Source organism: Thalassophryne amazonica, chromosome 15, assembly GCF_902500255.1.
Source record: "Thalassophryne amazonica chromosome 15, fThaAma1.1, whole genome shotgun sequence".
NCBI lineage: Eukaryota > Metazoa > Chordata > Actinopteri > Batrachoidiformes > Batrachoididae > Thalassophryne > Thalassophryne amazonica.
In genome coordinates this window covers 43,309,854-43,324,205 of record NC_047117.1, presented here as the reverse complement: position 1 = coordinate 43,324,205, position 14,352 = coordinate 43,309,854, and the positions used below count along the sequence as shown (strand labels likewise).

The following is a 14,352-nucleotide window of genomic DNA, read 5'->3' as shown; positions in this document are numbered from 1 at the left end:
GTCTAATAGACATGTTGATGGTTTGGAAGAAGTAACTAATGAAAATAACTCAGACAGAACAATCGGAGAGAAAGAGTCTAACCAAATACCGACATCACTGAAAGCAGCCAAATAGAACGATATGTCTTTGGGATGGTTATGAGTAATTTTTTCCTCTAATAGTTAAAATTTTATTAGCAAAGAAAGTCATGAAGTCATTACTAGTTAAAGTTAAAGGAATACTCGGCTCAATAGAGCTCTGACTCTTTGTCAGCCTGGCTACAGTGCTGAAAAGAAACCTGGGGTTGCTCTTATTTTCTTCAATTAGTGATGAGTAGTAAGATGTCCTAGCTTTACGGAGGGCTTTTTTATAGAGCAACAGACTCTTTTTCCAGGCTAAGTGAAGATCTTCTAAATTAGTGAGACGCCATTTCCTCTCCAACTTACGGGTTATCTGCTTTAAGCTGCGAGTTTGTGAGTTATACCACGGAGTCAGGCACTTCTCATTTAAGGCTCTCTTTTTCAGAGGAGCTACAGCATCCAAAGTTGTCCTCAATGAGGATATAAAACTATTGATGAGATAATTTATCTCACTCACAGAGTTTAGGTAGCTACTCTGCACTGTGTTGGTATATGGCATTGGAGAACATAAAGAAGGAATCATATCCTAAAAACCTAGTTACAGCGCTTTCTGAAAGACTTCTACTGTAATGAAACTTATTCCCCACTGCTGGGTAGTCCATCAGAGTAAATGTAAAGGTTATTAAGAAATGATCAGACAGAAGGGGGTTTTCAGGGAATACTGTTAAGTCTTCAATTTCCATACCATAAGTCAGAACAAGAGCTAAGGTATGATTAAAGTGGTGGGTGGACTCATTTACATTTTGAGCAAAGCCAATCGAGTCTAACAATAGATTAAATGCAGTGTTGAGGCTGTCATTCTCAGCATCTGTGTGGATGTTAAAATAGCCCACTATAATTATCTTATCTGAGCTAAGCACTAAGTCAGACAAACGGTCTGAAAATTCACAGAGAAACTCACAGTAATGACCAGATGGACGATAGATAACAACAAATAAAACTGGTTTTTGGGACTTCCAATTTGGATGGACAAGACTAAGAGACAAGCTTTCAAATGAATTAAAACTTTGTCTGGGTTTTTGATTAATTAATAAGCTGGAGTGGAAAATTGCTGCTAATCCTCCACCTCGGCCCGTGCTTCGAGCATTTTGACAGTTAGTGTGACTAGGGGGTGTTGACTCATTTAAACTAACATATTCATCCTGCTGTAACCAGGTTTCTGTAAGGCAGAATTGGGGTATTGGGGGGATGGCAGGGGGAGAGAAGCTGCAAAGGTGTGTAAGACTACAATTCTGCTTCCTGGTCCCAACCCTGGATAGTCACGGTTTGGAGGATTTAAGAAAATTGGCCAGATTTCTAGAAATGAGAGCTGCTCCATCCAAAGTGGGATGGATGCCGTCTCTCCTAACAAGACCAGGTTTTCCCCAGAAGCTTTGTCAATTATCTATGAAGCCCACCTCATTTTTTGGACACCACTCAGACAGCCAGCAATTCAAGGAGAACATGCGACTAAACATGTCACTCCCGGTCCGATTGGGGAGGGGCCCAGAGAAAACTACAGAGTCTGCCATTGTTTTTGCAAAGTTACACACGATTCAATATTAATTTTAGTGACCTCCGATTGGCGAAACAGTGTGTCATTACTGCCGACGTGAATTACAATCTTACGAAATTGACGCTTAGCCTTAGCCAGCAGTTTCAAATTTCCCTCAATGTCGCCTGCTCTGGCCCCCGGAAGACAATTGACTATGGTTGCCGGTGTCGCTAACTTCACATTTCTCAAAACAGAGTCGCCAATAACCAGACACCATGATACCATGACAACAGTGGTTAAGAATTAAACTGTAAAAAGTGGACATATTCATAACGACATTAACAGCTGTACTATGAGGTCAGCAGAAAGAGCGATGCCTGAAAAAACATCCATGAGTAAACGTTTTAACACCAATTCTTGAGTACCTATCACGATTTAATATTTACATATTTTCTATTATTTGAGATGATATTTAGGAACATAAGCGCTGTGTTTCATGCCGTTTGAGGGAAACTAGAGTCCCTAAAGAAAATCGATTGTAAATACTGATCACCTTCACCAGCTCGAAGGGGAAGCGCTCATGGAAGATTCGATTAATCTTCGCTCCACCAGATAAATTGGAGGTGTCCACCTGATCTCCAGAGCCCTCAATGCACTTCTCAAAGTCCACACCAAACTGCTGCACCATCCTGCACAGCAAGAGAAAAGAGGGCGGCGGGAGAGTACATATTTAAATGAATATATATATATATATATAAACAAATAAATTATTAAAAAAAATCATACATTGTGATTTCCTGATTTTTTTTTTTTAGATTATGTCTCTCACAGTGGACATGCACCTAAGATGAAAATTTCAGACCCCTCCATGATTTCTAAGTAGGAGAACTTGCAAAACAGCAGGGTGCTCAAATCGAGAGTTACGAATGTAACTACGGTTCTATGAATTCCGGATGACCGCCAGAGGGCGGTGCTTTAGCACCTGGATAACTACATGTGCACAGCACAGAGGTCGAGAATATATACCAACAAAGTCACACCATTGAATGTGACCTGGGTGACGTCACTGGTTGTCTTTATATACCAGACGCACCCAGCGCTCGCTTCTTTTCGGAATTAACTCGCAAGACTCTGAGTGACAAGCAACTCTGGCGGTCATCCGGAATTCATAGAACCGTAGCTACATTCGTAACTCTCATTCTATTTCATTCCTCCTGACCGCCAGAGGGCGGTGCTTTAGCACCTGGATGACTTAATACCAACAAGGTCACGAAGAGTCACACTCACCTCGCATCAGCAGTGGGGAGTGGAGGCAGACAACACCGCCGAAGTCACTGCAGGAGGAGCGGCCACATTCAGTCTGTAATAGCAGGCGAAGTTACAGGATGAAGCCCACGTAGCAGCAGCACAAATATCACTCAAAGGGACACCTCTCAGTGCAGCCCAGGAGGTGGACACCCCTCTGGTGGAATGGCACGTAACCTTAGGAGGCTGAAGACCTCTGGACCTGTATACTTGTAAAATGGCATCCACGACCCAATGCGAGAGTCACTGCTTTGAGACAGCACAGCCTCATTTGTGATCACCGTAACACACAAACAGGGCATCCGTTTTCCGGATCCCGGCAGTCGCACTAATGTACTGCTTCAACATTCGGACAGAACCTGAAACACATAATCCTGGATCAGAATGCGGGACATACACAGCCAAGGAAACTGGCTGATTTACATGAAAAGTTGAAATTCTCTTGGGTAAAAAGGACGGATTAGGCCACAGCGTAACCCCAGATCCGTCAGAATTCCATCGCAAACAGTCCCCAGCGACTGAGAGGGCATGGAGCTCTCCCACCCGCTTAGCCGAAGACAGTGCAAGTAGAAAGGCAGTCTTCACTGACACCCATTTAAGATCAGCACTTTCAACTGGTTCGAAAGGGGATAAGCTTAAACCTTCCAGGACTAGAGGAAGGTCCCATGAAGGTACGCGTGCAAGCCTTGGAGGCCGCAAACGTAGAGCACCTTTCAAAAAAACGACACACTAAGAGGTGTGAACCCACTGACCGGCCATCAACGTAGACGTGCCGGGCAGAGATTGCAGCAACATAAACCTTCAAAGGTAGCGACAGAAAGTCCTTTCTCCAGCAGTTCTTGTAAATATGTGAGGAGAATAGGCACAGGGCAATGCTCCGGGTCTAACTTTTGTTTCTCACACCACCGCGCAAACAGCTTCCATCTGTTGTCATACAAAGCCCTGGTAGAAGCAGCACGTGAATTAAGGATAGTCTGAACAACAGCCTGGTCACAAGAACTTAACAAGGAGTCTGGCCCCTTAATGGCCACACATACAGTTGAAGGCGTTCTGGGTGAGGGTGCCAAATCCTCCCCTGTAGCTGTGACAACAAATCCTTCCTCTCCGGGAGAGCCCAAGGTTCTCCCTCGAGGAGTTTGTAAATCATGGGAAACCAAATCCTCCCAGGCCAGAATGGAGCAACCAGCAGCACCCTGTGGCTGCTCTGATCTATCCTGTGCAGTGTCAACATCAGCAGCGGGAGAGGAGGGAAGGCATAAAGGAGGCAATCCGGCCATGGGTGAGCCAATACATCCTGCCCCAGCGGGCTGTCTGGCTCCAAGAGGGAGTACTATCGTGGGCAATGTGTCGAGGTGCTTGAAGCGAAAAGGTCCACTTCCGCTGCACCATATTTCTGCCAGATCATTTGGACCACAATTGGGTTCAGTCTCCACTCTCCCGGTGGTGGTTTCTGTCTGGAGAGTAAATCCGCTGCGCTGTTCTGTACACCGGGCAGATGAACTGCTCTGACACTCTGAAGGCGAGGCAACGCCCATAAGAGAAGCTTCCGAGTTTCTGCCAATGAGTGATTGGACCTGGTGCCCCCCTGATGGTTTATGTGATAGACTGTTGACGTGTTGTCCGACCGGACAAGAACATGTCTTCCTCTCAGGGCTGGGAGGAAATGCTTGAGAGCCAGTCGCACAGCGCGAAGCTCCAGCACGTTTATGTGTTGGAGTCTCTCCTGGGGACTCCAGACACCCCTCACCATGCTGTGATTCCACACGGCCCCCCAACCTTTGAGTGATGCATCTGTAACAACCACCTCTCGGCGAGAAGGAACAGAGCCTAGAGGGATCCCCTTGCAGATAAAGTCCACGTTCCCGCAGGGTTTGAGGTCACAGCCCGTTGAATGTGTGAGACAAGACGAATTACATCGTCCACACTCTGCAGGGATGGCGATGCAGTCATAGTCCGGGAGTTGATGGCAATGCTGATGAAGGTTGTTTGTTGACTGGGAACAAGAGAACTCTTTGCAAAGTTCACTGTGAGTCCTAAATGAGAGACATGGTTCAGTAGAAGAGCTGTGTCGTTGTGCGCCTGCTCCTGAGTCGGAGCGCAGACAAGCCAATCGTCTAAGTAGGGTAGGATTCTTAATCCAAGAGTTTGCAGTGGGGCTAGTGCTGCAGCCATACATCTGGTAAATGTACGAGGGGCAAGAGAGAGGCCAAAAGGAAGCACCCTGAACTGGTATGCCTGACCTTCGAAAGCAAAGCGGAGAAACTGCCTGTGATGAGGCGCCACTGGCACATGGAAATAGGCATCTTTTAAGTCAACACTTGTGAACCAGTCTCCTGGTGTGATAGTTTGAAGGACGTCTACTGTGCGGAGCATGTGAAACTGCAGCACTCTGATATAACGATTCAGACGTCGGCGATCGAGGATAGGACGAAAGCCGCCATCCTTCTTTGGAACAAGGAAGTAAATTGAATAGAACCCCCTGAGCTGGTCTGATCTGTGAACTGGCTCTATGGCCCCCTTCTCCAGGAGTTCCAAAATCTCCCGTTGTAGGGCAGCAGACTGCACAGAGTTGGAAACAACAGTCATCCTCACCCCACTGAACTTTGGAGGACGACATCCGAACTGAATTCTGTAACCTTTGAACAATGTTGAAATGACCCAAGGGTCTTGAACTTGAGCCTTCCAGTGGCTGAGTTGATTTCGTGAAAAACGGCTGGGGGCCAAACATTGGCAGTCAGACCCGACCACCTCTGCCTCGCATCCCTGAGGACCCCTGGGTGCGATTACTGGAAGCTCTGCGAAACCGTTCAGTTCTCCCCGTGCCCGTAGGCTCACGTAAGGCAGGCTGCTGGGAGAGCTGGCCCTCAACTGCAAAAGCACGTGCAGCTCTGGGAGTCGGCTGAAGCCTGGATGTAGAGTGAAAGGCTGTAGCACGTCTGACTGGCTGAGGTCTGGAAGACTGGTGTAGGTCAACAAACTGTTGCCGAGATTTACTAGCCTAGACAGCGCGCTCTAAAGTTTGTTGCGCCGCAGGTCCAAATACTTGGCCTGGAAGAACCGGCAGCGAATGAAGTGTGCCTCTGCAGGATTCGGAAAGGGGGGACTGCGCAAACCACACCTGATGTCTAGTGATGGTAAGGGTTGACATCAGTCTGCCAAGCTCTCTGGACATATAAGCAAAGGTTTGGAGTGAGGCATCACTAAGACTTTGCATAGCATCATCAACCTCTGCCTCCCTCAAAGACTTTGAGAGGGCAAGGGCTAAATGGGACAGTGAGTTGCCTAGGCGACCGATGCGAGCAGCTATGTCATAGCTTTTGGTGAGGAGGTCATCAATAAACCTACACTGAGGGCGTGGGCAGCGGGCATCCGGCCGAGCAGCATCAGCTGGAGCCACAACCAGGTTCGCAATAATGCTGTCAACGGCGGGCATACGGTTCAGACCATACTGCGCTGAATCACACATAGAGCTAAGGGCTCTGCAGTCCTGTGATAGATGGGTCAATGATTTGGGGTCCGCCCAACATCGGTGGAGCTCCTCGATATATGGTTGTGAAACTTGAACGTTGAACTCAGGCTTCTGAGTGACTTTGAAAAAGGCACTTGAAGCAGTGGTTTCCGCAGGGGGATTGTCGACCCCAAGCCTGGATAAAGCCAACTGAACAGCTTGCTTGACAAAGGACAGTCCAGGTTCAGTTTGCGGCATGGACTCTGCCTCGGAGGTATGAGAGCCCACTAATGAATGGTTTGGAGAAAGACTCCTCTCATCCTCATCCTCCACACAGTTTATATCACTTGTCATGTACAAGGAATCAGTTGCAGCAATAGACACGACATCGTCCTCCTGCTGAGTAACTACATTGGTCTGATCAGCCTCATTAGGGACAGCAGGAACTGTCACTGCATCCTTAGGCTGTAGATTCAGAAGCAAGGACCTAATCTGAGCAAACTCAGAAGTCAACGTTTCGACCTTTTCAGCCAAAGCATGGTCATGAATAACCTTCTTAGCAGAAGGGGCTCCTGCATGTGGGCGTTTACGGCGCTTTGGGATATTCCACTTTCCAATGCCGCAAGTCTAGCAGATCTCTCTGCCAGTGGCATGCTGGCACAATTAAGGTAGGCATCGCCAGTCAGGGCTTCCCTCAGGTGTCCGATCCCAAGACAGGAGGGGCAAAACATATGTCCATCATCTGGGCTCAAGGGAGCCAAACAGGTACTACAGCCATGCAGCAAAGGCCCTGTCAACATTGTGGACTGCATGCAGATGGCTAACGCAAGCCCTGATGGTTACAAATGGAAAGACAAAGCGTGAATCACACGCAGTGTAAATAGTAACACGAGGCACGGAGCGTGAAGCACTCACAGCCGTCGGCTTGACACGAGGCACGGAGCGTGAAGCACTCACAGCCGTCGGCTTGACACGAGGCACGGAGCGTGAAGCACTCACAGCCGCAGACTCGACACGAGGCACGGAGCGTGAAGCACTCACAGTGTAAAAGCTAATACAAGGCCCGGAGCGTGAAACACTCACAGCCACAGTAATAACACGATGCACACAGCCGAAAAAACTCACAGCCCAAGTGCTAAGTCACTTAGAGCAACGACGACAACACTAGCTGCTAGTGGAGCTGTTAAACTTAGCAAATGGCGACAGTGCAGACAAAGTACTTCAAGGAGTGGAAAACACTCACGGAAAGCCCAACACAGTACACTATACTGGTTCTGATACACACACTACCACGTAGTTAACGGGGTTAGCGACACAACTAAACAAATAGCCAGCTTTCATCGAAACAACTCAGCTAATGTGCACAGAGGAAAATATCCAGCAGGGCAGCGGCAAGGCGCGCACCTGGCGTTTAGGAAGGTGTACTCACGACAGGCGTCAAAGAATACAAAAAACGGTGAAGCCGTGTCTCGCAGCCTCTGGAGGACGTGTGCAGTGCACGTATCTCCAACCGAAGGTGGGTTGCGAAGCTACAAGCGAGAGCGGCAATCGCAGCTAAATGCGTTCTCAACCTCTAAGAATGCGAGAATGTAGAAAAGAAGCGAGCGCTGGGTGCGTCTGGTATATAAAGACAACCAGTGACATCACCCAGGTCACATTCAATGGTGTGACTTTGTTGGTATATATTCTCGACCTCTGTGCTGCGCACATGTAGTTATCCAGCTGCTAAAGCACCGCCCTCTGGCGGTCAGGAGGAATGAAATAGAAACTTGTTTTTTTCCCCACTGTGTATATATATACATATATACATATATACACATATATACATACATATATATATTTATATACACACACACACACACACACACACACACACATATACATACACACACACAAAATGAATGTTTATGAGTGCAATGGTAATAATATTTCAGGGCGTCAACAATGGAATGTTACATCCAACAAGGCTAAGCCAATAGAAATATTTTCCACTGAATGACTGAAATAACATTTATTATTTGTTTTACCATACATAACGGCTAAAACAGATCTTTGTCATTTGATATTTTATTAATTTATAAATAAGAGAAAGGGACGTACATTTTGGTGCTTTGACGTCAACAGGTTCCAAACAGTCCAACACAAATTTTAAATAGGAGTCCAATCCAGTCCAAAATTATTCTCAGTCAACTTGTAAATTCAAAAACAATCCTGACTATGTAGTCCATAGCTGATACCATGCATCAGCGTACAGACTGTTGTCTTTGTTTGTCTTTGTCTGTTTTTCTCAGTCCAGTGAAAAATTGCAACAGAAATGTGTTGAGCTCTTCATCCGACAGCGGTTCCACTTCACCTAGAGACGTCCCAGTCAGATGTGTCAAATCCAGCTTCAGAAAGTAAAAGTCCAGCCACATATTTGTTCCATCTTCCCAATAAACCAGCTGACTGTAATTAGTTCAGCTCTTCAGGCAGGTGGATGAGCTAATTATTCAGATCACCTGTTTTAGGTGCACAGGTAGAAGGAACACATGGGAGGGTTTTTACTTTCTGAAGCCGGATTTGACACCTCTGGTCCCAGTGAATACTGCAAATGCCTCCAGATGGCTTGCGGTGTACTGGATTTGATTTTTTGTGTTAGAAGAATAAGCAGGTCCCACCATGTTTGTTTTTAAGCTCAGCATCATCGCTGCTAGTGTGAGCGTGAGCAGTGGTCACAGCGTGCAATAGCAAGAATCAAATATAGTACCATAATTACATGCTAAATAGCAGGAATGCACAGTAAGTGGAACACAATGGCAAATGGTACGAACAATGCACGTCATGTGACATACAAACAACCAATCAAATGACAAGGATCTATTCATGCATTCTATAAATCCTTTTATTCCCTGTATTTGCATGCACTGACTGAAGCAGGGCTTTGGTCTTGCGTGCTGGATCATCCGGGCGAAAGTTCTTATATTCCTCCACTTCCTTCTCCAGTGATAGCAGCTGGCTCTGCAGTTTACTCCGTAAACCTGGCAACGTGTCACGAATGTGGTTGGTAAGTTGCTGGAGAGACATAAACGTGAGAGACAAATACATAAATATATCAGTCTTCAAATTAAAAATAAAAAGAATAATTGAAAAAAATCTGTCAGATACCTGTCAAAATAAAAAAGATGAAAGAACTATATTCCCCCCCCGGAACTGATGCTTTACACTTTACAACAAATTTATACTTGAGAAGAATTATGTTCATTTTCATGTTTAATTTGGGAGTGATTCAGGAATCACATCAGTCCACAGCACCTTATTCCAAAATGAAGCTGGCTTGTCCAATGGAAACTAAAATTGAGTTATTTGGATATAACAAGGGAGTGAGACATTAGCATCAATTTGACCAGCTAGTGCTTAGCCTAGGCTCATGTGTCATATATCATACTGACAAAGTAAGGAACCTTGGAGTAATTTTTGATCCTACGTTCTCCTTTGAGCTCCATATTAAAGATATTATGAGGACTGCTTTCTTCCATCTGTGAAATACAGTGAAGATGCATCCCATCCTATCTACGGCTGATGCTGAGACCCTGATTCATGCATTTTTCTCTTCTAGATTGGACTACTGCAGGGGTAGGCAACCTGTTCCAGAAAGAGCCATGAGGGTGCAGGTTTTCTTTGCAGCCACTGACTCCACCAGGTGATTTCACTGATTAACTGATTCCATCTGCTCAAAGTGATATTAATCAGTAAAATCACCTGGTGGAGTCAGCGGCTGCAAAGAAAACCTGCACCCTCATGGCTCTTTCTGGAACAGGTTGCCTACACCTGGACTACTGCAATGTTCTATTTTCTGGTTTGCCGCAGTCCAGCATTAGGGGTCTCCAATTGGTTCAAAATGCTGCTGCCAGACTTTTGACACGAAGCAGAAAGTTTGCTCACATTACACCCATATCGGCATCTCTTCACTGGCTTCCTGTCTGTGATTTTAAGGTTCTGTGATTTTAAGGTTAAACCCTATGTACCTGCCTGGGCTTTGCGTTCACAGGATGCAGGACTACTTTGTGTCCCTAGGGTGAATAAAAAGTTTGCGGGTCAAAGAGCTTTCTCTTGTCATGCCTGTTTTATGGAATGATCTCCCTGCGTCAATAAAGCAGGTGGATTCTGTGGAGACTTTCAAGTCCAGACTTAAGACGCACTTGTTTTCCCTTTCGTATAGCTAGCATATTGGATATTGTGTTACTATGCTTTTTACTTTTTACTCTTTTATTGTGCTTTTTAATCTTTTATTTTATTTTTTGAAATGTTTTGTGTGAGGTGCCTTGAGGCGACTCTGTTGTGATTTGGCACTATAAATTTTAATTTAACACATTATGTGCACTGAGCCGTTATTTCCAGCTGCCAGTGAGATGCCAGCCAGCAATCAGCTGAGAGGCGCTTTTCCATGCTGTGCGTGCTCAGACGTGGCTGGCCAGTCCCCATGTGATCTTGTCTGTATATAATTATCAGCATGTCATGACAGCATGAGAGCCTGCCTCAATGTTGATTCATGGTTGGGGGGTGGGCACAACACACTTGCATGTGACAAATATAAGTTTTTTTATATTCAAATGTGTATTATATTTATTTAATGAGAGTTTTATATTCTTTAAAAACTAATCAGCAATGTGTTGAAGCAACTAAAACAATTAAAACATACAATGAATATTTATTAATAGTTCAATCTAACACTGTAAAAATGTAACTTGGGCTTTGAAGGAATTCACAGTAAATACATTTTAGCAGAAATGTATTACTGAGTATTAATTATATATTCTTGGGTAATAGGCTGAAGTGTGCATCTTTGTTTTACAGTCAATTAGAAAAGAATTCTAATCTGGTTGTTGACTGAACATTATCATCAAATGTCAATGGACAATTTTCAAGTTGCGCTGCCAAGACTTCTGGTTAGTGAGCCTCTCGCTCGCGTGTTTGGCGTCATTAGAAACAACAGCTTGTTATGACGCCTCGCAGCTAACCGATCGGTTCTTATGGGCCAGTTAATGTGTTTGTGAAGCATTGTGTGTTCTCCATAAAAGTGAAAATGAAAAAGCGAAAACACTCAGTCTGAGCAAAAAACAGAAGAGTGACGGATGTCTGCTGAGGAGCTTCTTTCAGAGACTGTTCGTCAGTGTGGTCCCAGTGTGAGGGGAGTGCTGAATCCCTCACACCAGCCAGAGAGAGACAGCAGCCGGGCGAACAGCAAAGTTTGACTATGAGTCAATAGTGGGTCAGCAGTCACTCCCTGTTACGACGCCCCACGGAGCTCCTAACCGATCCACTGTTATAAAGCCTCACGGACTTGTTAATCGATCCGTTGTTATGACGCCTCACAGAGCAGCTAACCGATCTGTTGTTAGGACGCTTCACGGAGTGGCTGACTGATCGAAACTGGACGCCGATTAAACGATGTCTCCGAAAGTCAACGTAAGTCCAGATTTCTTGTTTCGTTTTGGCTTCGGTGTCCTCCGTTAGTGCCGTGTGAAAGGGACTTTACATTCGTCGGTAGGAAAGTTCAACGACCAAAATACCAACATTCTGGGCTCAATGAACAGGTTTTCACTATTATTTGATTTCTCTGTGTGACTGACATCGTTATTCAAGCATTCAAAAGGCTATTCCTACCTCCACACAACTCCAAACAGTGACCAGAAAGTTTCTTGACAGTTGTTGAATGAAACCGCATCTCCCTAACCTGATAGAGTTGTGATGTCATCGCGCATGTGCGTAGGCGCTGCTCTATCGCAACTTAAAAATCCCCCATTAAACATCAAATATAGCGCCAAATCACAACAAACAGTTGCCCCAAGGCGCTTCACATTGCAAGGCAAGGCCATACAATAATTACGGAAAAACCCCAACGGTCAAAACGACCCCCTGTGAGCAAGCACTTGGCAACAGTGGGAAGGAAAAACTCCCTTTTAACAGGAAGAAACCTCCAGCAGAACCAGGCTCAGGGAGGGGCAGTCTTCTGCTGGGACTGGTTGGGGGTGAGGGAGAGAACCAGGAAAAGGAAATGCTGTGGAGGGGAGCAGAGATCAATCACTAATGATTAAATGCAGAGTGGTGCATACAGAGCAAAAAGAGAAAGAAACACTCAGTGCATCATGGGAACCCCCCAGCAGTCTAAGTCTATAGCAGCATAACTAAGGGATGGTTCAGGGTCACCTGATCCAGCCCTAACTATAAGCTTTAGCAAAAAGGAAAGTTTTAAGCCTAATCTTAAAAGTAGAGAGGGTGTCTGTCTCCCTGATCTGAATTGGGAGCTGGCTCCACAGGAGAGGAGCCTGAAAGCTGAAGGCTCTGCCTCCCATCCTACTCTTACAAACCCTAGGAACTACAAGTAAGCCTGCAGTCTGAGAGCGAAGCGCTCTATTAGGGTGATATGGTACTATGAGGTCCCTAAGATAAGATGGGACCTGATTATTCAAAACCTTATAAGTAAGAAGAAGAATTTTAAATTCTATTCTAGAATTAACAGGAAGCCAATGAAGAGAGGCCAATATGGGTGAGATATGCTCTCTCCTTCTAGTCCCTGTCAGTACTCTAGCTGCAGCATTTTGAATTAACTGAAGGCTTTTCAGGGAACTTTTAGGACAACCTGATAATAATGAATTACAATAGTCCAGCCTAGAGGAAATAAATGCATGAATTAGTTTTTCAGCATCACTCTGAGACAAGACTTTCTAATTTTAGAGATATTGCGTAAATGCAAAAAAAGCAGTCCTACATATTTGTTTAATATGCGCTTTGAATGACATATCCTGATCAAAAATGACTCCACGATTTCTCACAGTATTACTAGAGGTCAGGGTAATGCCATCCAGAGTAAGGATCTGGTTAGACACCATGTTTCTAAGATTTGTGGGGCCAAGTACAATAACTTCAGTTTTATCTGAGTTTAAAAGCAGGAAATTAGAGGTCATCCATGTCTTTATGTCTGTAAGACAATCCTGCAGTTTAGCTAATTGGTGTGTGTCCTCTGGCTTCATGGATAGATAAAGCTGAGTATCATCTGCGTAACAATGAAAATTAAACAATGCCGTCTAATAATACTGCCTAAGGGAAACATGTATAAAGTGAATAAGATTGGTCCTAGCACAGAACCTTGTGGAACTCCATAATTAACCTTAGTCTGTGAAGAAGATTCCCCATTTACATGAACAAATTGTAATCTATTAGATAAATATGATTCAAACCACCGCAGCGCAGTGCCCTTAATACCTATGGCATGCTCTAATCTCTGTAATAAAATTTTATGGTCAACAGTATCAAAAGCAGCACTGAGGTCTAACAGAACAAGCACAGAGATGAGTCCACTGTCTGAGGCCATAAGAAGATCACTTGTAACCTTCACTAATGCTGTTTTTGTACTATGATGAATTCTAAAACCTGACTGAAACTCTTCAAATAGACCATTCCTCTGCAGATGATCAGTTAGCTGTTTTACAACTACCCTTTCAAGAATTTTTGAGAGAAAAGGAAGGTTGGAGATTGGCCTATAATTAGCTAAGATAGCTGGGTCAAGTGATGGCTTTTTAAGTAATGGTTTAATTACTGCCACCTTAAAAGCCTGTGGTACATAGCCAACTAATAAAGATAGATTGATCATATTTAAGATCGAAGCATTAATTAATGGTAGGGCTTCCTTGAGCAGCCTGGTAGGAATGGGGTCTAATAGACATGTTGATGGTTTGGAGGAAGTAACTAATGAAAATAACTCAGACAGAATAATCGGAGAGAAAGAGTCTAACCAAATACCGGCATCACTGAAAGCAGCCAAAAATAACGATACGTCTTTGGGATGGTTATGAGTAATTTTTTCTCTAATAGTTAAAATTTTATTAGCAAAGAAAGTCATGAAGTCATCACTAGTTAAAGTTAAAGGAATACTTGGTTCAATAGAGCTCTGACTCTTTGTCAGCCTGGCTACAGTGCTGAAAAGAAACCTGGGGTTGTTCTTATTTTCTTCAATTAGTGATGAATA

The 14,352-nt window shown here is 44.6% G+C and overlaps 1 protein-coding gene across 5 annotated transcripts in view; it reads right to left on the bottom strand.

Moving 5' to 3' along the window:
• The window catches only part of LOC117525655 (dynamin-2-like), a 138,618-nt gene that overhangs the window by 81,823 nt on the left and 42,443 nt on the right, over nucleotides 1-14,352 (bottom strand). For all 5 annotated transcript variants that reach the window (XM_034187569.1, XM_034187567.1, XM_034187566.1 and 2 more), the window contains exons 7-8: nucleotides 9,256-9,398; nucleotides 2,148-2,283 (exon numbers count right to left, since the gene is read on the bottom strand). In XM_034187569.1, coding sequence (XP_034043460.1) covers nucleotides 2,148-2,283; nucleotides 9,256-9,398 — 279 coding nt within the window. The remainder of the gene's footprint in view (nucleotides 1-2,147; nucleotides 2,284-9,255; nucleotides 9,399-14,352) is intronic.